The sequence below is a fragment of the Stenella coeruleoalba genome (assembly GCF_951394435.1).
Source record: "Stenella coeruleoalba genome assembly, chromosome: 6".
NCBI lineage: Eukaryota > Metazoa > Chordata > Mammalia > Artiodactyla > Delphinidae > Stenella > Stenella coeruleoalba.
The window spans coordinates 95,402,237-95,430,007 of NC_137151.1; the positions used below are offsets into that span (position 1 = coordinate 95,402,237).

Sequence of the window (27,771 nt, forward strand, 5' to 3'; positions counted from 1 at the left end):
TTAATTTCAAGGGTTTTCATAAGGTAGAGAATGCAGGCCATGTTTTACATTTAATAAACATAACTGTTATATAATAAATACAAAATAAAGAAAAAGACAGTGATAACTATCATCAACGGTGAAACAGTATATAAATTTTAATCTAAAAGTCTGCTTCCTGCATCTGCATCGATGTAATCTGAGAATTCTCTACCAATTTCATTTACAGAAGGAATCTCTGTAGCCAAATTTATCATTCACTTTCATGCACCCACGTGCGAAGTCGTAGGTGAATATCTATAGGAATACAATTTATTGTCTGCTCCTCCACTCAGAAGTAACTGCGTAAAGGGAGAGGAAAAAAACATAAACACAGAAGTAAATACAATTATTTCATATGATTGCTGAACCTAATTAAATACTGATGATTCTGATTACAGAAGGAATTATGGATGAGCAATTAACTTGCGTTGAGAGTTAATACTAAAACGGGCCAATTGCATCAAATTTCACTACTATATTACAAATATACTATATATACATACACTATATTAAAACTTTAAAAGTGGTGATTTTAATTTGGTTGAGGCATAATATGCTACTGTACTTTCTATGAAGCATTTGCTAAGAAATGTAATAAAATTTAAAAGTTTGAAGGGTAATATAGTTTTACCTGCTTAAGAAAATTACGTTTTTAAAAGATGGCACATTGTTTGTAGGTAAATGGATACTACAGATTTTTCAGATAGCCCTCAAACCTGCATTTGGAAAGCGTTCTTAGGCAATAAGAGCTTTTAACGTGTGTGTGTGTGTGTGTGTGTGTGTGTGTGTGTGTACAATTAAATTGTAATTCTTTAAGAACATTTTATAATACAGCCATATTATCTAAGATTTTTCTAAGTAGCAAATACTTTGATCCAATTAGTCTGAAGTAGCAAGTTTAGGGACTTAAAACATTTCAATAAAATACTCATGAGAAAAAAAGTGCTTCAAAATATTCAAATTTTACTACTCCTAATATTAAAGGACAATTTTTTTCTTCTTTAAATGAGATATGAGATTTTATGAATATTAATGGAACTTAGAATACAGAATTATAAATATCAGATATATTGAAACTAGTAACTCTGTAAACACAAATACCAGATTTATTCTAAAAACATAATGTAGTTTCTTCCTCTCTACCAAATAACTAATAAATTCTTACCCCTGTGACTGTCCAGTCTACACTCAGAACTTTGTCTTCATGAGCAGCCAGATCATAGAGAGGAGCCTTACAACTAAAAGATGAAAATATTAACATGTTATATGCATTTCATAGTATTAAACAAACATATATGACTAATCACTTCTACTTTTCTGAAAATTTTAGTTTACCATCCTTGCCCCAATAACCACTTAATCTTAAAATTCTGAGCATTTACTTGACTACTTCTCCTGTTTTTCCTGTATCATTAGCAGACTGTGGTTTTGGTTACTGCCTCTCCATTCTACTTGTAGAAATATGTAAATAAATTGTATATGCATTCTCTTGGGGGCCCTCTGCATATATTAGTATCGCAGCACTAACTGATGAATAAGAAAGGAACCTTTAAATTTTATCTTTAAAATTCTGTATTTTTACTTAATTGCCTATTAACACATAATTTACAATTTGACCACAGTTCCATTCATTCAGGCCACTGCCCTTCGAATTCTATAATTATCATATTTATATTAAGGTTCGGGGTTTTTTTCCTATTTTATATAACAAGGTCAGAAAGATGGATTTCATAAATTGTGTTTTTTGGCAAAAGATAAACTATCACAATTAAATTCATTCAGAATGCAAAAAACCCCAACATATTAACATTAAGAAAATTCCTTTGATCCTGGTCTTCCTTTTTGATATCAATATGTATCATTTCAGGATATATGACCCAGACCTTTCTTTTAACCCTTTTGCTTTTGGATAGTCATTTCAGTGTTCATTTCATTTTCTCTGTATACAACGGGGCAATTGATAGATTTCCTTTGTTAAGTCATCAACAGGAGTTACCTTCTCGTATCCCACAGCTTAACCATGTTATCTAAAGAGCCTGAAATGAGCTGCTGCTCATGGGCAGGAGACCACTTGACTGATGTGACCCAGCCTGTATGGGAGGTTAGGGACAGCGACACCAAAGAACCATCTGAACAAAACAGACAACCATTATTAAATTTTAGAAAACAGAAGTAGGCAGAACCCCCCCAAAAATTTCTAGAAAAGTATCTTTTTATACACATCTCTAGTGAGAAGAGAAACTGATGTTACTCACTCATATTTTTCCTTCAGAGGTTTACACAACTCACCTTTAGTTCGGGGATCCCACAGTCTGATATGCCTATCTGTACTTCCAGATGCTAAACGTTTACAAAGTGGAGAATAGGAGATACAATTAAACACTTTATTTCCTGTCTAAAAAAAAAAAAAGGAAAGAACATGTAACCAGGGTGGGCGAAAAGTAACCATCTCCTAGAAGTTTACCGGGCTTAAAAGCTCAAAATTAATCAGAGAAACACTGAATTTGTCTTACCAAAGTTGACTTAAGACTGCCGGACTCAGCATCCCACACTCTAATTGTGTGGTCCCAAGATGCACTGCAGATTTCTTCAGCATCTGACCACAGAACTGAGGAAATTGCTTCCTTGTGGCCAGAGAGGGTCACTATGGGAGTCTAGAAATGAAGGACACCCAAAAGGGAAAGCATTTTTGGTTTAGAGTGATTGAAACAATAATAATAGTTATTACTTTTAAAGCTGATTTGCCAGATATTTTGTCAGGTGCTTTAGCTTTCATATCCTACCTTATTTCTTCTTTACAGCAATCCTCCAAGACATATTTCTGTTTTTATTTTATAGATGAAAACACTGAAGTTGAGAAAGATAACTTGCCCAAGGTCATACTGTTTATAAATGGCAGATCTGAGATTGAACCCAAATATTACTCCAAAATTTGTAGTCTTTCCACAGTATTCTGTTGCTTCCCCTTCTGCTCTACTTTTCATTTTGAGGAATATTAACACTAATTAAATTCTCCCAGTTGACAAAGATGTTATATGTAGAAGCTAGAAGAAAAAGCTCTGGGGTCAGAAAGACCTAGGTTTGAGGTAAGGTGCTGCTATTTTCTACATAACTCTTCCAGGTTAATTAATTGCAGTAGGTTATTCTCACCACCTCATTTCTTCAGCATCCAATCTTTAAATAATGCCCATGGCTCATTTATTAGAATTCCAAAATCTCTAATGTCCCTCTCAAATTAAAATCATCAAACTAGGTATACTGTCTGTCTTAAATACAAAGAACATGTAAAAGAAGGAAGGAAAACTCTTGAAATGGGGGACAGTTGACCTACTTGTGTAACTGTTACATTTAACCTTCTTAAATGTTAAGGGGGTTGTACTAGATTAGAGATCAGCAAAGTTTTTTGATAAAGATCCAGAAAGTAAAAATTTTAGCCTTTCCAGGCCACATACAGTCTCTGTTCCGTGTTCTTTGTTTTTAAAGCCCCTTAAAAATGGAAAAATCATTCTTAGCACTCTGGTGTACAAAATCAGGCCACAGCCAAATCACCTGTGGGGCTGTTATTTGCCAACTGCTGGACCAAATGATCCCTAAGGTCTCTCTTCCAGCCCTAAAATTTTCCTGGAAGTAGTAAAGGAACGTGATAGAGGAGTGAGGAACAGAACAACCTCTATTGTGATCCAAAACAAAAAGTAAGGTAGCAATCAATCAGAGGCTCCAGGATAGGAAATGGCATGTAAAATGATGGGTAAATGTATATGAATAAGCAATCCCATTCCTAGGTATTTGCCTAAGAAAAATGAAAACTTAGGTTCACATAAAAAACTGTCCACAAATGTTTATAGCAGTTTTATTTATAACTGTCAAACTAGAAACAACCCAAATATCCTTCAACTGGTGAATGATTAAACCAACTGTTGTATATCCATACAATAGACTACTAGTCAGCATTTAAAAGGAATAAACCATGATGCCCAATAATCTGGATGAATCTTTCTTTGTTTCCCTCCTCAAATACATTACGATATGTGAAAAAAAAGCTTGATGCAAAAGGCTACATACTGTGTGATTCCACTTATATGATATTCTAGAAAAAGAAAAATTACAGGAACAGAGATCTGATAGTAGTTGTCAGGTGATAGAAACAGAGAGGAAAGGCTGACTACAAATGGGCAACATGAGTTTCAGGGGATGGCAAACTCTCCCGTATCTTGAATACGTAGTAGTTACATATTCTATGTATTTATCAAAACTCAAAAGCTATACACCAAAAAGAGTGAATTTTCCTACATGTACATTTTTTTTTTTTTTTTAAGATAGAAAAGTCAACTTTGGCATTGTTACTGCAAACAAACTTCAGCAGAATAGTACTGGAGGGGACTTCTTTGGTGGTCCAGTGGTTAAGAATCCACCTTCCAATGCAGGGGACGCAGGTTCGATTCCTGGTCGGGAGACTAAGATCCCACATGCCGTGGGGCAAGCAACAGAGGAGCCCGCGCTCTGGAGGCTGCACACAACTAGAGAGAAGCCCTCATGCCGCAATGAAGATCCTGCGTGCTGCAACTAAGACCTGAGGCAGCCAAATGAATGAATGAATGAATTTTTAAAAAAGAACAAATGCTCAAAAAAAGAATAGTACTGCAGGAAAAACAGCAATTTTGAGAGAAAATGTGGAAAAAACCTTATTCTATGTTAATATATGAAACAAATGACCAGTAAATGAACTGATTGAGAGCATTACTCATATTAATAAAAGCCAGGTACTAGAAAGAAATCCAGAGAGAAAATAACTTTTTGATATTTGTCTTATTTTGGTCTTAATAACCCAACTTTTCCTATTATTTTTAATTTCAACTTCAAATAGCACTTCAAGGGTTTCTAGCATAACTTCAATTAATAATTTATGAATGCACAGATTTAAAGTTTATAAAAACCTAAATGAAAAAAATGAATATATTGTGATTTCTCTCAAATAAAATGAACAGTGGAAGCAAGCTTATGAAGGTGCACACCTAAAAATAAAAGTTATCAGCAAGGCACTGAGTGGGAGAAAATACTTATAATACCTATATCCAGCAAAGACCTTGAATACAAAATACAAAAAGAAAGCTAGTCGTTAAAACAGTATGGTACTGGCACAAAAACGGAAATATAGATCAATGGAACAGGGTAGAAATTGCCCCACAGGGTAGAAAGCCCAGAAATAAATGCATGCACCTATTAATCTAAGACAAAGGAGGCAAGATTATATACAATGGAGAAAAGACAGTCTCTTCAGTAAATGGTGCTGGGAAAACTGGACAGCTACAAGTAAAAAAATGAAATTAGAACATCCTTTTACACCATACACAAAAATAAACTCAAAATGGACTAAAGACCTAAATGTAAGACCGGATACTATAAAACTCTTAGAGGAAAACATAAGCAGAACACTCTGACATAAATCGTAGCAATATCTTTTTCGATCCATCTCTAGAGTAATGGCAATAAAAACAAAAATAAACAAATGGGACCTAATGAAACTCAAAAGCTTTTGCATAGCAAAGGAAACCATAAATAAAATGAAAAGACAACCCACAGAATGGGAGAAAATATTTGCAAACAATGTGACTGACAAGGGATTAATTTCCAAAATTTCCCAACAGCTCATGCAGCTCAATATCAAAAAAACAAACAACCCAGTCAAAAAATGGGCAGAAGACCTAAATACACATTTCCCCAAAGAAGACACACAGATGGCCAAGAGGCACATGAAAAGATGCTCAACATCGCTAATTATTAGAGAAATGCAAATCAAAACTACAATGAAATATCACCTCATACCAGTCAGAATGGCCATCATCAAGAAATCTACAAATAAATGCTGGAGAGGGTGTGGAGAAAAGGGAACCCTCCTACATTGTTGGTGGGAATGTAAATTGGTACAGCCACTATGGAGAACAGTATGGAGGTTCCTTAAGAAACTAAAAATAGAGCTACCATATGATCCAGCAATCTCACTCCTGGGCATATATCTGGAGAAAAACTAGCTTTGAAAGGACATATGCACCCCAATGTTCACTGCAGCACTGTTTATTAGAGCCAAGACATGGAAGCAACCTAAATGTCCATTGACAGATGAATGGATAAAGAAGATGTGGTACATATATACAATGGAATATTACTCAGCCATTAAAAAGAAATAAATAATGACATTTGCAGCAACATGGATGGACATGGAGATTATCATACTAAGTGAAGTAAGTCAGACAGAGAAAGACAGATATCAGATGATATTGCTTATATGCAGAACTAAAAAAAAAAGATACAAACGAACTTATTTACAAAACAGAAACAGACTCACAGAGAATGAACTTATGGTTCTGGGGGGTGGAGAAGAGAAGGGGGGAGGGATAGATTGGGAGTTTGGGATTGACATGTACACACTGCTATATTTAAAATAGATAACCAACAAGGACCTACTGTATAGCACAGGGAACTCTGCTCAATACTCTGTAATAACCTAAATGGGAAAGGAATTTGAAATAGAATAGATACATATATATGTATAACTGAATCACTTTGCTGTACACCTGAAACTAACACAACATTGTTAATCAACTATACTCCAATATAAAATAAAATAAAAAATAAAAACAAAATATAAAAAGATCTTTTACAAATCAATAAGAAAAAGATAAGCAACACACTTAAAAAAAAATGCAGTGGTTAAGAATCTGAGCTTCCACTGCAGGGGGCATGGGTCTGATCCCTGGTCGGGGAACTAAGATCCCGCATGCCGTGTGGTGCAGCAAAAAAAAAAAAAAAAAAAAAAAAAAAAGTGCTAAAAACATGAACAGGCACTTCAAAATTAGCTATCAAAGGGCTGGGACTTAAAATACACTACACACCACCAGAAATCACAAAATAAGACACCTTTTAACAGTAAGTAAATGTAAACATGTTATGTGATAAAATAAAATCAGTTATGGTACTAAAAAATTGACCATATCAAGTGGTGATATGGATGTGGAGTAACTTTGACTCTCATACTGTCAGTGGGAGTATAAACTGATATAACCATCTTGGAAAATGTTTTGGCAGTATTAAACATTCATAAAACTGCACATGTGCGTACCCTGTCACTCAGCAATTCTACTCCTGCAATTCTACGTATGCAGAAATGACGACATATGTGCACCAAAAAACAAGTACAGCAACTTTATTTATGGTGGCTAAAACTAGAAACAATCTACATGTCCATCAAAACAAGAGCAAATAAATTCTGGTATATTCATGTAATGGCATGCTATCTATTACTGAAAAGAACTATTACATGCAGTAGATGAATGAAATCTCACAGATATTACAGGCATAGCTCAGAGATACTGAGGGTTTGGGTCCAGACAACCACAAAAAAGCAAACACTGTAATAAAGTGAGTCACAAGAATTTTTTGGTTTCCCAGTGCATATAAAAGTTATTGTTTAGGGCTTCCCTGGTGGTGCAGTGGTTGAGAGTCAGCCTGCCGATGCAGGGGACATGGGTTCGTGCCCCGGTCTGGGAAGATCCCACATGCCGCGGAGCGGCTGGGCCCATGAGCCATGGCTGCTGAGCCTGCATGTCCAGAGCCTGTGCTCCACAACAGGAGAGGCCACAGCAGTGAGAGGCCCGCGTACCAAAAAAAAAAAAAAAAAAAAAAAAAAAGTTATGTTTACACTATACTGTAGTATATTAAATATGCAATAGCATTATGTATTAAAAAAGTACATACCTTAATTAAAAATTACTGCTAAAAATGGTAACCATCATCTGAGTCTTCAGCAACTCATAATCTTTTTGCCTTTGGAGGGTCTTGCCTCAATGTTGATGGCTACTGACTGATCGGGTGGTGGTTGGTGAAGGCCAGGGTTGCTGTGGTAATTTCTTAAAATGAGACGACAATGACGTTTGCCACATCGATTGACCTTTCATGAACAACTTCTCTGTAGTATTCAATGCTGTTTGACAGCATTCTACCCATAGTAGAACTTCTTTCAAAATTGGAGTCAAATCTTTCAAACCCTGCTGCTGCTTCATCAACTAAGTTTATGTAATATTCTAAATCATTTGTTATCATTTCAATAATCTTTATAGCATCTTCACCAGGAGTAGATTCCATCTCAAGAAACCACTTTCTTTGCACAACCATAAAAAGCACCTCCTCATCCATTAAAGTCTTACAATGAGATTGCGGCAATTCAGTCACATCTTCAGGCTCCACTTCTAGTACTAGTTTTTTAAATTATTTCTACCACATCTGCAGTTACTTCCTCCACTGAAGTCTTGAACCCCTCAAAGTCATCCATGAGGGTTGCAATCAACTTCTTCCAAACTCCTGTTAATGTTGATATTTTGACCTCGATAAATCATGAATGTTCTTCATGGCATCTAGAAATGGTGAATTCTTTCCAAAGGTTTTTTTTTTCTTAAAGCTTTTTTAAAAATTTATTTTTTAATTCTTTTTAAGTTTTGGCTGCATCGGGTCTTAGTTGCGGGATCTTCGTTGCGGCACGCGGGGTCTTTTGTTGCAGCGCGTGGGCTTCTTTGTAGTTATGGTGCGCAGGCTCCAGAGCACGTGGGCTCAGTAGTCGTGGGGTGCGGGCTTAGTTGCCCTGCAGCATGTGGGATCTCAGTTCTCCAACCAGGTATCGAACCCGCGTCCCCTGCATTAGAAGGCGAATTCTTAACCACTGGACCACCAGGGAAGTCCCTCCAAAGGTTTTCAGATGACTGCCCAGATCCATCAGAGGAATCACTAAGTATGGCAGTTATTGTCTTATGAAATATATTTCTTAAATAATAAGGCTTAAAAGTTGAAATTACTCCTTGACCCATGGGCTGCAGAATGGTTGCTGTGTTAGCAGGCATGAAAATAACATTAATCTTCTTGAACATCTCCATCAGAACTCTTGGATGACCAGGTGCACTGTCAACGAGCAGTAATGTTTTTAAAAAGGAATCTTTTTTCTGAGCAGTAGGTCTCAACAGTGGGCTTAAAATACTTAGTAAACCATGCCGTAAACAGATGTACTGTCATCCAGGCTTTGTTGTTCTATTCACAGAGCACAGACGGAGTAGATTTAACATAATTCTTAAGGTCCCTAGGATTTTCAGAATGGTAAATGAGCACTGGCCTCAACTTCAAGTCACCAGCTGCATTAGCCTCTAACAAGAGAGTCAGCCTGTCCTTTGAAGATTTGAAGCCAGGCATTGACTTGTCCTCTCTCATAAAAGTCTTAGATGGCATCTTCTTTTAAAAGAAGGATGTTTTATCTGCTTTGAAAATCTGTTAGTGTAGTCACCTTCGTTTAATTTCTTAGCTAGATCTTCTGGATAACTTGCTGCAGCTTCTACATCAGCACTTGCTGCTACACTTTGAACTTGTATGTTATAAAGACTGCTTTCCTTAAATCTCTTGAAGCAACTTCTGCTCGCTTCAAACTTTTCTTCTACAGCTTCCTCACCACTCTCGGCCTTCAAAGGATTGAAGAGAGTTAGGGCCTTCCTCTGGATTAGGCTTTGGTTTAAGGGAATGTTGTGGCTGGTCTGATCTTCTACGCAGACCACTCAAACTTTCTTCATATCAGCAACAAGGCTGTTTCACTTTATCATTCATGTGCCCACTGGAGTAGCACTTTTCCTTCAAAAACTTTTCCTTTGCATTCACAACTTGGGTAACTGGCATAAGAGGCCTATCTTTTCGACCTCTCTCAGCTTTTGACATGCCTTCCTCACTAAGCTTAATCATTTCTAGCTTTCGATTTAAAGTGAAAGACATGAGGCTTCCTTTCACTTCAACACTTAAGAGTCCACTGTAGGGTTTTTAATTGGCCTAATTTCAATATTGTTGAATCTCAGGGAGTAGGGAGGCCCGAGAGGAGCAAGAGAGATGGGGGAACGGCTGGTCGGTGGAGCAGTCAGAACATACACATTTACTGATTAAGTTCACTGTCTTATATGGGCGTGGTTCATGGCACCCCAAAGTAATTACAATGGTAACATCAAAGATCACTGATCACCGATCACCATAACAAATATAAAAATAATTTATAAGTCTGAGATATTTTGAGACTTATCAAAGTGTGACACAGAGACACGAAGTGAATAAAGGCTGCTGGAAAAATGGAACCAACAGGCTTGACACACAGTTGCCACAAACCTTCAATTTGTAAAAAAATGCATTATCTGCAAAGTGCAATAAAATGAGGTATGCCTGTATATGAAGCTTAAAACTAGGTGAAACTAATCTAGGATAAGTCAGAACAGTGATCACTTTTAGGAGGCTACTGATTTCAAGGGAGCCTAGAGGCCATATTCTAGGGTGTCGGTAATTCTTGATGTTTTGATTTAGATAGTGATTACTTGGGTATACACAACTGCAAAAATGCATTGAGCTGTGTACTTAATTATACGTATGCCAAACTTCAACTAACATAAAGGTTAAAAAAAAAAGCTACCTTGTAAGTAAAATATTTTGATAATTCAAGAAGTCTTTTTCTACTCAGATATATTCTTTAAAGGTTGATCAGGGATATGCATCAATAAATTACCACTGGCACATTATCCAATTGGTAAGGCATTTCCAGCTTTAATGTGTCTTATGAGACAAGTGATAAGGAAGCTGAATTGCCGCGATCATTCAACTTGCAATTCAGCAGTCTATGTTTAAATGTATAAATTATAAACCACTACTTTCAGTTGGAAACAGTAAGTGCTATTGTTTACTGCAGTTTACGTGAGTTTGAGGAATCACTTATTCCTCATTTTCAACAGTTTTTATAAGATATCTATCTTGTTATTGGTGACTATAAGAAATAATGTGCAAATGTGTGCCTGATTTAATGCACATCCATTACAGCTGTTAGAAAATGAATGAAACATACGATTTCCTAAATCTGACTCAGTATTGTTCTTCTCATTAAGTATATTAATACAGGTCACATCATATTATGATAAATATCCTTCTAATGGAAGAGAGCAAATAAGAATCTGGATTAACTTTCTGAGTTTGATTTAATTGGATCTATAGCAAAATGATAGAATCAAAACCTCAATTAAACTCTTGGTTTCTACTGATTTAGGAGATGTACTAGAATTGCATCCTCAGTGTATGAAACATTATTACTATTACTATTTTTTAAACTGAAGTATAGTTGACTTACAACGTTGTGTTAGTTTCTGGTATACAGCAAAGTGATTCAGTTATCTATTCTTTTTCAGATTCTTTTTCATTATGGTTTATTACAAGATATTGAATATAGTTCCCTGTGCTCTACAGCAGGACCTGTTGTTTACTTATTTTATACACAGTAGTCTGTGTCTGCTAATCCCAAACTCCTAATTTGCTCCCCGCCAACCCCTTCTCCCCTTTGGTCACCATAAGGTTGTTTTCTATGTCTGTGAGTCTGCAACATTATCATTAAACAGTCAGGTAATGAGATATTTCACTAAACTTAGCGCAAGCTTCAACAATTAAAAGATCCTACTTTAAAATTCACCATGAGCAACTCCAACAAAGATGTTAAAAAAAAAAAAATTCACCATGAGGCCAAATATAATAGCTAAATAATCAACCTATCAAGCTGTAAACCTAGCTTAATGCAACTACATTCAATAACTCAAATAAATGCAGCAGAGTATTTATAATAAAAATTTACAAATCTACTGAAAGAAAGCCTTATGGTTGAAGCAGCAAGACAAGACAAAAGGAAACCAAATATGAACAATTATATTAAATTAACATATATTTGTCAATAAAGACCTAAGCCGGGACTTCCCTGGTGGTGCAGTGGTTAAGAATCCGCCTGCCAACGCAGGGGACACGGGTTTCATCCCCGGTCGGGGAAGATCCCACATGCCGCGGAGCAACTAAGCCCATGTGCCACAACTACTGAGCCTCCGTTCTAGAGCCCGCAAGCCACAACGACTGAGCCTGCATGACAAAACTACTGAAGGCTGTGTGCCTAGAGCCTGTGCTCCACAACAAGAGAAGCCACCACAATGAGAAGACCGCGCACGGCAACAAAGAGTAGCCCCTGCTCACAGCAACTAGAGAGAGCCAGAGTGCAGCAACAAAGACCCATTGCAGCAATCAATCAATCAATCAATCAATTTATCAAAAAAAAAAACCCTAAGCCCAATACTGTCAGTTCTCACAAATACTTACTCTTGTTAGTCCCAATTGCTCTGTTTTCTGTTTCTTTCTCGGTCGATTTGTGGATTCTTCCATTTCATCTTCTTCATCTGTAGGGACTATATCACAGAGAATTAGATTTGATAGAGTTAAAATTTAAGGTAAATATTAATTACAAACAGTCTCAAATAATTCTTATATTTCTAGGTATATACTTTCTCTGTTATCTCAACTGGTTAGGGAGTTAACATTTCTCCTCATTTTGGTTAATGGAAATTATATCTAAAAACAATACCTGGCTTACCAATCTTCGAAAAGGAGAAAGCAAAAAATAAAGTGTTATACATTAAAATCCTAAAACCTACCCAGTTTGGTATCTTATTAAGATTATCATTATGGCTATTCATCAGTTTACCATATCTATGAAAAGCTGCTTACTATTATAGTTGTAGGAGAGTTCTGACCAGATTGCATTTATATTATGAAGGGAATGACATGGTAAGTAAACACATGTTAAAAGGACATACATTCCAGCCATGTTTATTCTTCTTGACTATTTCACTTTTCTAACAATAAATTAAAAGTGTTTCATAGATAGTTTTTTTTTTCTTTTGTGGTACGCGGGCCTCTCACTGCTGTGGCCTCTCCCGTTGCGGAGCACAGGCTCCAGACGTGCAGGCCCAGTGGCCATGGCTCACGGGCCCAGCCACTCCACGGCACATGGGATCCTCCCGGTCCGGGGCACGAACCCGCGTCCCCTGCAACGGCAGGCGGACTCTCAACCACTGCGCCACCAGGGAAGCCCGATAGTTATTTTTTGATTAAAATCTTCGTTATCCATCATTTGACTAGGTAGCAAACCCAGATAAAAAAACCATAGATTTTAATGTTTTGTAACTATTTTATAAATGTCATGTGCTTTTCCCAAACTAGACTATAAGCACCTTAAGGGTAACAACTAATCATAGATAATATCTCATCTACCCAGCACTATCAAAAAGTATTTCACAAAAGGAAAAATTCCTACACAAACAACTTTCTGCCTCAAACCTGTTTGCTTTAACTAAAATGGATTTATATTTCCTGCCATTTTACACATAATTATTTAAAACTGTTTAAGCTGGGCTTAACTGTATTTAGGATGTTGTACAGTAATATAGCAATTTCCTCAGAAGCAACAGAGGTATTTTGATCTGCTTACCCATGCAATAAATAGTTCTGTACTACTACTTTTTAAAATATATGTGGGTTTTCCCCCTTCTTTTCTTCTAGCAGGGTCTTCTTACTATTATCAAGGTACTTTCCTCTAAGAGTCCCCTTGTCTCCTCTAATTGTTCTTTCTAATCTACGTTTTCAAAGTGAGAAAATTAAGTTTGGTAAAATTGTATTTAAAAATTTTTTTTTAAAGTAAACCAGCTAAACTAAGAAATTTCTCTAATAGTAAAGTATATCAAAATGACTCAAGGTAATTTGTTTATTTCCACGTTCCTGAATAAGGTAACTCTGAGAACTAAGGTAGTTATGTCACACTGCACCAGATGTGTTATTGGTACTTGCAGGGATTCAGTGACATCGTCCAATAAATAAGGGGGTGGTAGAGTAGAAAAACATTTTGAAACACAAAGAAATATGCTAATTTTTCTCTATACTATAGTACTTTATTTGTGACCTTAAAAGCTCTGGTCCATTTTTTATAGAAAAATATGGGCTAAAAAGTCTTTTTTTCACTGAAATTCTTGAAATATCATTAATAAGTCAATGTAGAAGAAACATTTCATTTACCTGTAGACCAAATCTTTAGCATCTTATCCCAGGAGCCACTGCAAAACTAAAAAAAATATATATGAAGCGAAAAAGAGTCTGCAATATAATCCATCATATTGTTTGCCTGGTTTTCTTCTGCTATTTAACTTGAAATCTTTACTTTGCCCTGAAATCCTTACTACTATGGCATCACCTATCTGCCTGTCTTCCTAGTCTCTGGGAAGTTGTACCCTCAATCTCATGGCAACTGAAAGAGCTGCCATTCTTACTTTTTTTTTTTTTTTTTTTGCGGTACACGGGCCTTTCACTGTTGTGGCCTCTCCCACCGCGGAGCACAGGCTCCGGACGCGCAGGCCCAGCGGCCATGGCTCACGGGCCCAGCCGCTCCGCGGCATGTGGGATCTTCCCGGACCGGGGCACGAACCCATGTCCCCTGCATCGGCAGGCGGACTCCCAACCACTGCGCCACCAGGGAAGCCCAAAGAGCTGCCATTCTTATAGGGCCCGTACCCTGGCCATGGTTGCTTAGATCAGGGTGGGCAACTGACCTACACCGTGGCAGTAGGTCTCTTCCTCCCTCAGAGGAAAGAGAAAACTTGTGTTTTTTTTGAAAAAAACTGTTTTTTTTTTTTGAAAACTTGTGTTTTAGAGAGCTGAAGTTAATCTTTTTCCAGGGACAGACAGTATAGGATGTAAAACCTGGGAATATTGAAGGCCAGGTTTTATTGCCATGTGGAGAAAGCCAGACTGAGGTAAGAGAATGAAGTCAATTTGGGGAGACGAGAGGGAGGAGGTGTGCTAGCCACATGCAAGCCTCTACTCCATTGGTTCCTGACATCCAAATGCATCATCACCCTGCTCATGATGTGGTGCATCACTCCCTCCTTGGGTCTTTTAAGCTAAAAAAGGTTCAGGATGAGTTTCTATCTCTTATAGCCAAAGGACAGGGTACAGTTAATTCACTTAAGTTTGGACTCAACAACATGTAAACCTTCTTTATGCCTCAATATGAATACTCATAAATTTTTAACTTTGAATGCAGAAACGTCCTCTGTTACGCTAACTGGCAAAGAAATGCTGAAGAAACACTCTTAAATCTAGAATACTTCATGTGGTTTGGAGAATTTTCAAATGGTGAGGGAGTTTGTAACCCCTCTTAAGTAAATACTGTGTTGCCCTCATCGCTTGACGACCTTTTACCATTTTGTTGTGATACAGAGTAGATCAGCAGTAATAGTAAAACAACCTCGATTAATGCTAACTTTAGTGCATGCTAAGTTTTAGGGGATCAGCTAGACATTTTCAATTAATGACAGCACTATGAGTAGCTGAAGGACTGAAAATGTCAATCACTATGATTTGAGGAGGTTACATAAAGAAATTACTTTTTTACCTGAGTTCTTAAAATTTCTGCTATTTATATAAAATTCTAAACCAGAGATACCCAGAGTCAGGGAGTGACTCTTCATATCTCTCATTATGAGTATTTACTTTTGGTTTGAAATCATATTCTTTAGTCACCAATTGTTATGGAAGTAGGCCGATCACAGTAACTTTATGTAGAAAAGACATTTTTGCACAAGAAGCTCAAATTCTAATTGAACACAGTACTAATAACACAATAGCTACTTACTTTGGTTCCTGTGCTATCAACAGCTATAGATTCCACACTGCCAGCATGACCCCTGCAGCAGTGCAGGGCTTTCACTTTGTTTCTCTCTACATTCCACTCCCATAGGAGAATAGTCTGATCCATAGAGGCACTCAGTAGTATGCAAGACAGATTGTCTGAAGAAAGGAGAACACAAGGATAAGAGACAAATTAGTACAAAAATTTAAAATAGTGTTCCAAAACTAAAGAACAGAATTTTTTGTAGTTGTTGATAAAGATGTTAAAAAGGTAAAAGACCTCATATAGCCACCTTTGAAAAAAGAAGCTAACTTATGGTATAAAAGCGAAGATTCTTCAAAAATAGTACAGGGACTTCCCTGGAGGTCCAGCGGTTAAGACTCCGTGCTTATACTGCAGGAGCGGGTTCGATCCCTAGTTGGGGAACTAAGATCCCGCATGCCACAGGGCACAGCCAAAAAACAAAACAAAACTATAAAAGACATGCATTTAACACACTCAATATTAACTTGAAAATGTATATTATGTGATATAATTTTAGGATTCACTTCTACTGATTTACGGGTTTTTTAATGTGTATATTTTTGAAAGACCCTTTAAAAACTGAGGCATGAGACATTTCTTATCCTGTCCCCATTCTGCCCCAGCATCGAAAATGGCTTATTTCCAATTCCCTATCCAGGATTCCTCTCCATTTAGGCAGAGTCCTAACCTTTTTTGACCCAGGCCACATCTTTTACAACGTCTGTATGTCCCACAACTGTCATTATTGACTTTCCTTCCAAGGACCAGATCCGAGAAGTCTTATCATAAGAACCAGTCAAGATCCTGTGAGGAGAAAAAAGTCCTATGAAACACAAAAAACAGCTTTTCTCAAATCCTGAAATCAATTATATTTCTAAAGCACTGATAAGGTAAACCTTGAGGATTATATTTTTAAACTCTTCTTTAATATAAAGATTAAGATTTCAAAACACACTAGAATAAATCAGAAGATGTTACATTTGGCTTTTCCTGACCTCCTAAAATAAAAATGTAACTGACAAACCCTAGATTTCATTTTTATGATTGTTGTAAAATAATACCACTCCCAGGGAAGCTAAACGAATTGTTTGAAAAGCCTAATAGTCCTTTGTATTTAACCAGTGAAAAACATTAAATAAAAAACCAGTAGAACCATTTAAAGTAAAAGTAAAACCAGTAAAAACATAACTATGTAATAACTCCAGGGAGACATTCTTTGAAAGTAAGCTCCTACTGAGATCCATTCTTGAGGTGTTTTTCTACAGTAGGGCCAGAGGGGGTCTGCTCTGAACGATTCATACCTTCTTGATTCCAGTCTGCCCTTTTCAGCCCTAAAAATAGCATGATCTGCATCTTCAGGGTAGTAGGCTGGGAGATCTGTGGCTAGAAAAGGTTTTTTTCCCTCTATGAAACAAATTATATTCTTGGTCTTAAAAGCAACATAATCAAATAAATGCCCTAAGACACACGACCTATTCGGAAGACAAATGTCACTACAACATCTTTAGACAGAAAAGAAAACCTATTAATAGATATGTTTCTTCTTGACTACACTAAATTTAAAGGTCTTTGGCATGGTCACTATATATATATATATATATATATCACAAAATTACTTTCACAAAGAACAAGTAATCAGAGAAAAATATTCATATAGTACACTTAAAATGGATACAAAAACACTCATCTGGCAATACCATTCCTCTGCCCCGTCGATCGCACTGATCCAGTCATCATGGAACATGCATTGTTCTGGCTGAGGTGCAGTATACTTTTCCACGTACTCTAGTTCCACAACCTCTTCCTAGTCACAGAGAGAAACCAGAAATCAATCAAGAGAGGGCTTCCCTGGTGGCACAGTGGTTGAGAGTCTGCCTGCTGATGCAGGGGACACAGGTTCGTGCCCTGGTCTGGGAGGATCCCGCGTGCCGCGGAGCGGCTGGGCCCGTGAGTCATGGCCGCTGAGCCTGTGTGTCCGGAGCCTGTGCTTCGCAACGGGAGAGGCCACAACGGTGAGAGGCCCGCGTATCGCCAAAAATAAAAAAAAAATAAATCAGGTGGTGCAGTTTTTAAATGGTATGTTATGAAAATAAAGGACCCCCGGTGTAATTTATCTCCTTCATGTAATAATTCCCCTTCAGAATCCAGAAATTTTGGAGCCATATAAAAAGTGAAAAACTTTATTTGACCTAACCATATGCTAAGAGTAATATCAAGAAATATTAATGACCTTGGAAAACTTATGCTAAAAGTAGAAAAAAAAGAATATAAGAAACTTTATAAAATCATAAAAGCATGCTGTTTAATGGATACAGAGCTTCTGTTTAGGATGAAAAAATTCTAGAAATGGATAGCGGTGATGGTTGCATAATATTGTGAATGTATTTAATGCCACTTAATTGTACACTTAAAAATGGTTAAGGGCTTCCCTGGTGGCTCAGTGGTTGAGAGTCCGCCTGCCGATGCAGGGGACGTGGGTTCGTGCCCCGGTCCGGGAAGATCCCACATGCCGCGGAGCAGCTGGGCCCGTAAGCCATGGCCGCTGAGCCTGCGCGTCCGGAGCCTGTGCTCCGCAAGGGGAGAGGCCACAGTATATTTCACCACAGTTCCAAAAATTGCCCCCCTAATCATAAAAGCAATTATAAATATTTTAAATTATAAAAGTAATAATAAGGAAAGTTTCAAAATTAGAGGAAGGGGCAATCACTATAAATCACAATAACCTAACCCATAAGTTTATATATGTACACAATCATTTTATATACCTTTATTAGTAGTAAACATATATTTGCTATTCCCTTTCTTGACAACTGTTCCACAAATATGAAGTTATCTTTCCTTGTTCATTCATCTGCATTTCTTGAATAATACTTTTAGAAAAAAAGAGGGAATTTAAACATTGAAGATACAGAAACCGAGGTTCAGTTTCTAGGAAAAAACAGTAATCAAAAGGCTCTTGGTTCCTGTAGATTCAGGCTGATTCTAAATGAAGTTTTCCTACATTATCTGGTAATACCTTAAGTAAAATAGAGCAGGTAAGCATTTGAACTTACTGATGAGATGTTTTCCAGTTCCATGTGTTTGAACAAGGGCATTCGCAGAAACTGGCCCTTGATAAGGAAATCAAACTCCACATGTTTGTGGAACTCTAAAGAAAATACATAATAAAATTATCATTGTTAGGACCTGAAGTGGTATTGACAGAGGTAAATGAGAGACCCCCCAAAACAAACAGGTACCTATTATCCTAGTATGGCCTCCAAGTTTCTCCAGAATTTCTCCATGGCACAATCAGACCATGTATTCCAGTATATTATGTGATTTTTAAGAAGAGAAATACTTTGTTCTGTTGGTATAGTATTTTTATTGTTGATGGTGTAATCATGTTGATTAAGGAAACCTTTGTATTCTAAGAAGAATCCCAAATATATACAAAAGTAGGAATAACATAATGAATCCTCATTCCCAGCTTTTACCAACTCATGGACAATCATCTATACTCCTCCCTCCACTCTCCTGCTGGTTTTTTTTAAAGCAAAACTCAGAAATGATATAATTTCATCTGTAAATGCTTTAGTGTGTAATCTCTAAAATATAAAGACTAAAAAAGTCACAATGTTAAAAATTTAACATTACTTATTCCTTTTAATACCATAAAGCCAGTCAATGTTCATATTTCCTTGTTTCATAAATGTCTTTTAACAGTGAGCTTTCTAGAATCAGCATCCGAAGTCCTCATATTATATTTGATTAATATCTTTAACAGTTCTCTGTCCTTTTTTTCCATTGCCTTTTATTTGCTGAAGAAACTGGGTCTTCTTGTAATACTTCTTACATTCTGGCTTTGGTTGATTATATCTCCAAGGTATCCTTTAACATGTTCCTCTGCCACCTACATACAACCTGTACATTAGGCAGACCCAAATGCCTGATTAGACTTTGGGTCTGTCTGTTTCTGGCAAGATATTTACACACCATATTGTATTTCCTATTGTATCACATTAGAAAGCACACTATCTCACTGTGTCTCCTTTTATGATATTAAGATCTACCTCTGAGTTCAGATGATGTCAGTCTGATCCCATCCACCATAACGTTCTTTGTTAGCCTTTTACCTAATAAATGGCTTTAGTAGCTATAGATATTCACTTCTTAAATCCATTATTTCATTTGGAGTTACAAAATGCTAAAAATTCTTCATTCTTTCTGATTTATTAGCTATAATAAAATCCTTCTTAAAGAAAAATTCCCTCATTGACTCTTTGGCTTGTTACTTTTTTAAAAACCTGAACCTGGGCTTCCCTGGTGGCGCAGTGGTTAAGAATCTGCCTGCCAATGCAGGGCACATGGGTTTGAGCCCTGGTCTGGGAAGATCCGACATGATGCGGAGCAACAAAGCCCGTGAGCCAAAACTACTGAAGCCCGTGTGCCTAGAGCCCATGCTCTGCAACAAGAGAAGCCACCGCAGTGAGAAGCCTGCGCACCGAAATCAAGAGCAGCCCCTGCTCACCGCAACTAGAGAAAAGCCCGCGTGCAGCAATGAAGACCCAACGCAACCAAAGATAAATAAATAAAATAAAATAAAAATCTGAATCATTTTGCATCTTCAACTCAAGAGCAGTGACTCAGTTAATCGATTTACACAAAAAGATAAATCAATGTTCATCTACAAGTTTAGAAAAATATGCAAATATTTGGGTAACAACAACCAACCATATACTGATATTGCAAAGTGTCTTGCAAGAAAATAATTCTTATGCTAGTTCAGAGTTTTTCAACAAGTAGAATATATGACATCTTTGGAGTTTAGAAAACTAACTATGCATCAGAATCTCTACACTATTGTACATCCATGATGAAAGATAAGAACCGATAGGAAATGCTATGTGAATATCTCTGTATCAAGAACTATATCTTGCTAACAATGAAAAGACCTTGTCCCCCTGCAAAAAAGTTGTTCAAAAACATCTTAAGCTTAACAAAAAAGTTATAAGATTTTTGGAAGAGGAAGTGTAAAATATAGTTTACAATTCTCACCTCCCCATTCCTCCAACTAGGGTAGAATCAAAAGAGCTTTAAAAGCATCAGAAACATCTGCATAAAAATATGCTTGCCTCTAGGGCTTCCCTGGTGGCGCAGTGGTTGAGAGTCCGCCTGCCCATGCAGGAGACACGGGTTCGTGCCCCGGTCCAGGAAGATCCCAAATGCCGCGGAGCCACTGGGCCCATTAGCCGTGGCCGCTGAGCCTGCGCGTCAGGAGCCTGTGCTCCGCAACGGGAGAGGCCACAACAGTGAGAGGCCCGCATACCGCAAAAAAAAAAAAAAAAAAAAAAAGCTTGCCTCTAAATGATGGCTCCATTGACAAATTTTGTTTTTAAAGATTATGCTTTATGTTATTTTCCATTTTTCATGTTTAAATCTTCTACTATATATATGGTTTCATTACTTTTTAAAGAAACATTTTATTATAGAAAATTCCAAACATATACAAAAGTGGAGAATAATAAACCTTCCTATACCTATCGCCCAACTTCAACCATTATCAACTTATGACCAATCTTGTTTGATCAATATTTTTGCATACATTGTTCATATTAATTTTACAATGTTCAAATCATTTTAATTTTATATTAAATTTACATATAAATTTATAGCCCATAATTTTTTTTACATACGTTTAATTTATTTTAATTTATATCTTTATAAATGTTTTACTTGATACTGTAGCATATTTATGTTTGTTTTATCCATTATTTTAAAATGAATTTTAAATACTTAAATAAAATACTAGTATTAATACTAGCATTTGTTATTATACAAAACAAATGCTCAAATTCAGATATTGTAATTTTGCTTTGTAGAAGCACCAAGATGCTTGTTCTATGCCTACCCAATCTAGCCCTCACGTCTTCATTACCTCTACATCACAACTTTTACACTAAAATCTTTACTCCTAAATCTCAACCAACTTCTCTCCATATTGCCTTAAAAGCAGATTAAACTGAATTTCTTTTTTCCTGAAAACTTATTTCAAAGCATTTTTCAAACTATCATACAGTAGGGAAATCCATGTTATAAATTTTACCATGATAAAATCCATGCAATATTATAAAATAATGCCCCCAAAGGGCTATAAATAACATGTCATGTATTTCAGTCTAGTTAGTGTCACTGTGCTTTCTCCTAACTTTTCAGAGTATATATACCCACCGTTTTTGGCCTCAAGCAATTTATTAATGATGTTACTAAGGTCAGCAATTTCAGAGGCTGCAGGTATCGAGAAAGGAACATCATCTACCGCATATCTACAAAAAGGAAACAATAAATCAAGTCTATAGATGTTTTAAGAAATGTGCATTTATTCATTCAACAAACATTTATTGGGTATCTAATACATGCCAGACATTTTGCTACATGGGGTTAACAAAAAATGAATTAACCTGTGGTCTCTGTTCTTGGAAAGGGTTAAAGTCTGGTAATCAAATACGAGGGAAGTATGTAAGAACAGTGTCATAAGTAATACATAAAATGGGAGAACAAGGAAGTGGTAGGTCATTTCAACCAGAGAAAAGGGGGCTGGGAGAACAGAGTCTGAAAGGATGCATAAAAAACATCACTCTTACACTACATCTAGAAAAGTGAGTTTCTGCCAGGTGAAGTGTGGCGAGACAGAAAGAAGGGGTGCAGGAAAGCAGGGAGAGCAGCAAAAAAAATAGCTAAGAGTTATTAAAGAGCTGCCCACCCAGCTTATTCCAGAAAGTGTTACTTTACTCTAGACAGTGACCAAAGATAAGGCTAAAGAGATGTTCATGGAGTAGTTTAGATGCTCTGTGAAGTACTTTTTACTTCTTTCCCTAGGCAATGGAGGAACCACTGTCCAAGTCAAATAACATCATCAGAATTTTGTTTAGTTAGATCTTTCTTGGCAGCACTGCAGAGACTGGATTACAGGCACACACAGCAGGAGGCAGATTAAGAAACTCTTGTGAGAGAGAATGGGAGAAAATTCTTGCAAATCACATATCTGACAAGGAACATGTATCTAGAATATATAGAGAACATTTGTAACTCAGTAATAAAGACAACCCTATTTTAAAAAGGGGTCAAGGATCGAAATAGACATTTCTCCAGAGAAGGTATACAAATGATCAACAGGCACATGAAAAGATGCTGAGCACTGTTAGTCATAAAGGAAGTGCAAGTCAAACCACAATGAGATATCACTTCATACCCACTAGGATGGCTACAATAAGACAGACAGATATTAAGTGTTGGTGAGTATGTGGAGACATTAAACCCTTATCATTGCTGGTAGAAAGGTAAAATGGTATGATTGCTTTGGAAAAATCTGGCAGTTCCTCAAAAAGTTAAACACAGCATTACCACTTGACCCAGCAACTCCATTCGTAAGTATATACCCAAGAGAAATGAACATATATGTTTACACAAAAACTTGTGCACAAATGTTCACACCACCACTATTCCTAATAGCTAAAAGGTGAAAACAACCCAAATGTCCATCAACTGAACAATGGAAACACAACTTGGTATATCCATACAACGGAATATTATTGAGCAGTAAAAAGGAATGAAGTACTGATATATATATATATATATATATATATACATATAAAAGCCTTCCCCCCACCCCCACTCCCATTGTGGCAAAAAGAGATTTATTACAACATGTCTTGATGAGCCCTGTTTTATATATATAGGTATATATATATATATATATGTGTATATATATATAAAACAACATGGATGAACCTTGAAAAACATCATACTAAGTGAAAGAAGCCAGTCACAAAAGACCATGTACTGTATAATCCTATTTATATGAAATGTCCATAACAGACAAATCTATAGAGACAGAAAGTAAATTAGTGATTGCCCTGGGCTGGGGGGATTTGGAAGTATTTGGGTGTGGGGGGAGGGGGTAACAGCTAAAGGATGATGAAAAATGTTCTAAAATTTACTGTGGTGATGGTTGCATAATTCTGCAAATACACTCAAAACTAGTGAATTGGACACTTAAATGTGTGAATTCTATTGCACATGAATTACATCTCAATAAAGTTGTTACAAAAAACAAAACCAAAAAAGTCTTCATAAGGTCTGAATTTAGGCTATATTTGTGGGGAATGTAAAAGTTTCAAAAGATGTTAAGGTAGAACTTCCAGGGCTCACCAAGACATGCTATGATAAGTCTCTTTTTGTCACAATGGGAGAGGGGGATGGAGGTTTCAGATCTTGCTAAAATGTAGATTCTAAATCAGCAAGTCTGAGGTACAGTCTGAGATTCTGCTTTTTGTAACCAGCTCCCAAGTGATGCCAATGCTGCTGGTCTGCAAACTACACTTTGAGTAGTAAGGCTATAGTTATATATTTATCATGCTGAAAAAAGTAAAAAGTTATTTAGGTTCTCCAAAAGATAACAAAGCCTAGAAATTTAAAGTTTTGGTTTACTATGATATTTTGGCCAGTAAGATGAGTAGGGAAAAGTAGCATAATTACATACTCATATAGGAAGATACATGCATATGTAAATTATACACATATACATGAATAAATCTACTTTCCCCTCTCATTTTACTGATGAGAACGTATTGCGTGAAAGGAAGAAGCGAGAAGTTTAATTTCTAGGTTTTGTTACCTTTTTGGAAAACCTAAATATATAAACACAAACACACATACACACATATGATGTTTATCCATTTATCACAGGAGTTAAAATACAGTGCTCTAATATTTCTTAAAACTTCATGTGAATCAACAATAATCTCCATAAGACTTTTAATTAGAAAAAATACAGTGATCATGCTATTCCATCACCATATTCCTTTAGAAGCATTTCGACTAAGTATATATACTCATCTGTATTGATAATACAATTTAAATGTACTGTAAGCAACAATACAAGAGGAGTGAATATGATGTACCAGGTCAACACATAAAGCTACAAACACAGAATCAAAAATATAATCTTAATTGAGGTGGGAGTTTTTTAGTTTATAGCTGACATTAGCTTGTTAATACAACAAATATTTATTATTTATCATCAGTTCCAGAAGAACTTGACAAACATTTGTTGACTCAGTCAATCCAAGAAGCATAAGATAGTCTCTACAATCAAGAGGCTTACAATATAGTTGAAGGGACCAGGCGAAACAAAAAAAAGTTAATTAATAGTGTAATATACGCCACAAAGCAGAATATAATTAGGTTTCAAATGATTGCTACACACCTGGGGACCATTTGTAAAATGTTTACATACATATAGGTATACACATACAGATATATATATATACACACGTATACGTGTAGATTTATGTATATAAATACACAAATCTGTAACTGAATTGACTTCATACTCATCAAAAACCAGTTCTACCAACTCCCTATTGAGAGCTCCACCTTCTAGCCTGGTTTAGAAAAGCATCGTCTATCACCCACGTAGGAAAATGAAGTTGTGTTTTCAGACTGTGAAATACCACTAAGCAGACAGCCTATAACGACTTGGTCCGTTGTTCACTGTTCAATTACATAATGCACTTCATTCAGGAAGCAAACCTGAAGCCCTTCAGGTCCCTCTACACTCACAATTCAAATTATATACAGCCTGAGTCTAGGCAAGAAGGCTCGGTGATCCTTGAGAAATCCTCGCAAGGTACCGCTTCCATTTGAACGAAAACTCGCTCAAGCGAGGAATCCAGCCAAAAAAAGGGAAAAAGTGAATTGATGGCAAAGATAACCAGGGATGCACAAGGTCATACCGGAGTGGAAAGGATCCCGGGACTGGGGGGCGGGAGGCGGGAGGGGGGAGGAGAGAAGGGGAGAGAAAGGGAGTACGCTTACTTACTTCTTGTTGTCAGTGAAGAAGCGTGTCTGGAGCTGAGCCATGGCTTGCCTACGAAAACGTATGGGTAACAGACAACCGGCGCTTTGGCCTCTCAGGACTGCAAAAAGAGGCAGCTCAAAGTTAGACCGCACGTGTCAGAGAAAAGCAGCAGTCGAACACTGGGCTTCCGCTTTCTTTCCTCGGGCCTCCTCAGCCAGGAGGCACCACGAGGCTTCTCTTCCACAAGGCCCAGCCCACAAACATCAACTACCTATTCCTAGATTTAGGAGTCATCGATTAGTAAAGCACAGTCTTAAAGGCGGTGCGTCCCTTTAATCTGTCTGTATTTTTAAAAAATATATTTAAGCTTACAATCGATTGTGAAGATACAGAGAGGCCCGATTCAAATAGGCTTCTCCTCTCTCTCTCTCTTTTTTAATTTTAACAGGTTATCCTCAGTCCCGATAATTCAAACACAGCTCCTAGATACTACAACCCCCAGAAAGCAGCGCTTCTCACACACTGTAACCACTGGGTATTGTAGTCTTTTTTCCCACGCTGCCCTTAGGCTATCTTATTTGCATTAAACCTTCCCGACTCCAGCCAAATTATCTATTATATTTCCTCTGCCTTCAGCTCTAATTCACTAAAGCCTTTCCAGGTTTACTTTTTCAAGCATACTCCCAATCAGACTCTCAGGCTACCGAGATTTTTCTAGGGTTCTCGACACTGGCTTCAGGCTTTAGATCCAGGTGAGAGGCGGGGATACGAAAAAAAGAACGAATCAGAAGGGAAACTAGCGACGGTGGCTGATAGTGGTCTTATCTCAAGCGACTGCGCTGCGCGCTCCGGGAGGGGCGCGCGTGCGCACTGTGCTGGTCTCCATGGCGGGGCCTCGGAGCCAAGACGAGGTTGAGTAGACTCGTTTTGAATTTTCTCCCCTCTGCTCCAGCACTTTGTGGACTTCCCTTCTCGCCCTGTAGGGTGCTCGGCGGCGGCGGGACTGGGGGAGTCGGAGGTTTGGCAGAGCTGTCCGCGCCGACGGACGGGACGCTGCTTCCCAATCCCCCTTTCTTCCTGCTGCCTCCTCCTCCCGTCACCTCCTGACCCGCCCGGTCCCTGAGCAACCGCCGGCCCCCGCCCCTTGCAGCTGACGGGCTTTGGTGGCGCCTTTCGCGCCCCGCCTCGGGCTGTATTCGGGGCCCCTCCTGACGAGGCCTACCGTCCCCCGCCCGGACGGGGTCCGTGGGCCCCGAGCCGGCAGGCTGGAGAAGGTGGAGGTTAGGTGTCTTAAGGAGGGCTGCTGAGCACAAGGGCGCACCACCACGGAGGAGGACTCGGACCCCCTGGCCGGGAGCGCCCGCTGTGTGGTCCTATGTGCCGCCCCGCATTTTAGGGTTCCTTTTTTCTCTTTATGAGCCCCTTTATACCTTCCTTTTAGAAGGGGAAAGGCGTCCTCCCACACCTTCTCCCAACGCTTTTTGACTTTTTTTTTTTTTTTCGTCTTGAAGTTACCCAAAGGCCTATGTCTTATTCTCAAAAGGTCCCGAGAATAATTCTAATGGAATTTAGTTGTTTTTCTGAGGGAGGATGGTTGGAGAGATACTACTCAGCTCTCCTAGTCGCTTTTTAAGGCGTTCGCCGGAAATCTTTCAAGAGGGGGACTTCTTAAAGAGACGGCAGTTTAGAGTAAGGCAGAACTGGAATGCAGAATTTGGGGCAAAGCGGTCTGTGTGCAGGTGAAGATAGCTGAAGCTTTCCTTTGTTACGTTGCTTCAAGATGTACAACAGTTAAGTAGACATATGATATTTAAGTCAACCATAGATTATGAGAAGGGATTTAAACAATTGTAAACGTAAAATAATCTGTTAATAGTGCGCAGTGACAATGAAACTAAGACTATTTTCAATTTATTCACCTTCTTAGAATGCAGGCCGTGGAACCCGAATGCCTGGGTTCGAATCCTGCCTCAGCTGCTTATTTATTAGCCTCTCTGTGCCACACCTTGGTCAACTGTGAGATTAAGTGCCACATAGTAGATGTTAACTGTTTTTACCATCGTTATCCTTTAGATGTCAGTTTAACTGGGAGCTATGGCAACATGAACAAGTAAGAAAGACTAGCTTAATGGTTAGAGGAGTAAAAAGAGAAAACGTCTGTGCTGAGGGCCTAGGAAAGGATTGGGCTTGCAAATAGAAGCCATGGTTATTTAACCATGTGATTCATTGTAATTGTGAGAATTGTATGCATAAGTTAGACCACCTGAAGTTTGAAACACTTTTTTTTTTCTCTTTCTTAATTGAAGTCTTGTTATTTAATCCATATATTTTGAATCTG

At 37.7% G+C, this 27,771-nt stretch overlaps 2 protein-coding genes across 12 annotated transcripts in view; one reads left to right on the forward strand and one right to left on the reverse strand.

The window, feature by feature from the left end:
* On the reverse strand, window positions 1–27,676 carry WDR12 (WD repeat domain 12). Of its 5 annotated transcripts, none has more exons than XM_079925406.1 (14): window positions 26,305–27,676; window positions 25,455–25,551; window positions 21,803–21,897; window positions 18,646–18,740; window positions 17,290–17,396; window positions 16,281–16,396; window positions 15,572–15,726; window positions 13,957–14,002; window positions 12,208–12,293; window positions 2,535–2,675; window positions 2,311–2,416; window positions 2,018–2,150; window positions 1,187–1,259; window positions 1–320 (listed from the first exon to the last, which is right to left on the reverse strand). In XM_079925406.1, the coding sequence occupies exons 2-14, from the start codon at window positions 25,493–25,495 to the stop codon at window positions 243–245; spliced, it is 1,272 nt and encodes a 423-aa protein (XP_079781532.1). In that variant the 5' UTR covers window positions 25,496–25,551; window positions 26,305–27,676; the 3' UTR covers window positions 1–242. The 5 variants fall into 5 exon arrangements, with proteins under 5 accessions (XP_079781532.1, XP_079781531.1, XP_079781534.1 ...); XM_079925405.1 differs by lacking the exon at window positions 26,305–27,676 and adding an exon at window positions 26,138–26,186; XM_079925408.1 differs by lacking the exon at window positions 26,305–27,676 and adding an exon at window positions 26,101–26,177.
* The window catches only part of CARF (calcium responsive transcription factor), a 96,446-nt gene continuing 94,935 nt past the window's right edge, over window positions 26,261–27,771 (forward strand). For all 7 annotated transcript variants that reach the window (XM_079925389.1, XM_079925395.1, XM_079925390.1 and 4 more), the window contains exon 1: window positions 26,261–26,344. The gene's annotated coding sequence lies outside the window, so the exon portion shown is untranslated. The remainder of the gene's footprint in view (window positions 26,345–27,771) is intronic.

Excerpts from the sequence above, each read along its gene's own strand:
- WDR12 (XM_079925406.1), bottom strand. The coding sequence starts at position 25,495 with ATGGCTCAGCTCCAGACACGCTTCTTCACTGACAACAAGAA. Across the intron at positions 21,898-25,454 it reads TTCTTCACTGACAACAAGAA|ATATGCGGTAGATGATGTTC; the intron begins GTAAGTAAGCGT and ends TCCTTTTTGTAG. Across the intron at positions 2,151-2,310 it reads GTGGGATCCCCGAACTAAAG|ATGGTTCTTTGGTGTCGCTG; the intron begins GTGAGTTGTGTA and ends TGTTTTGTTCAG.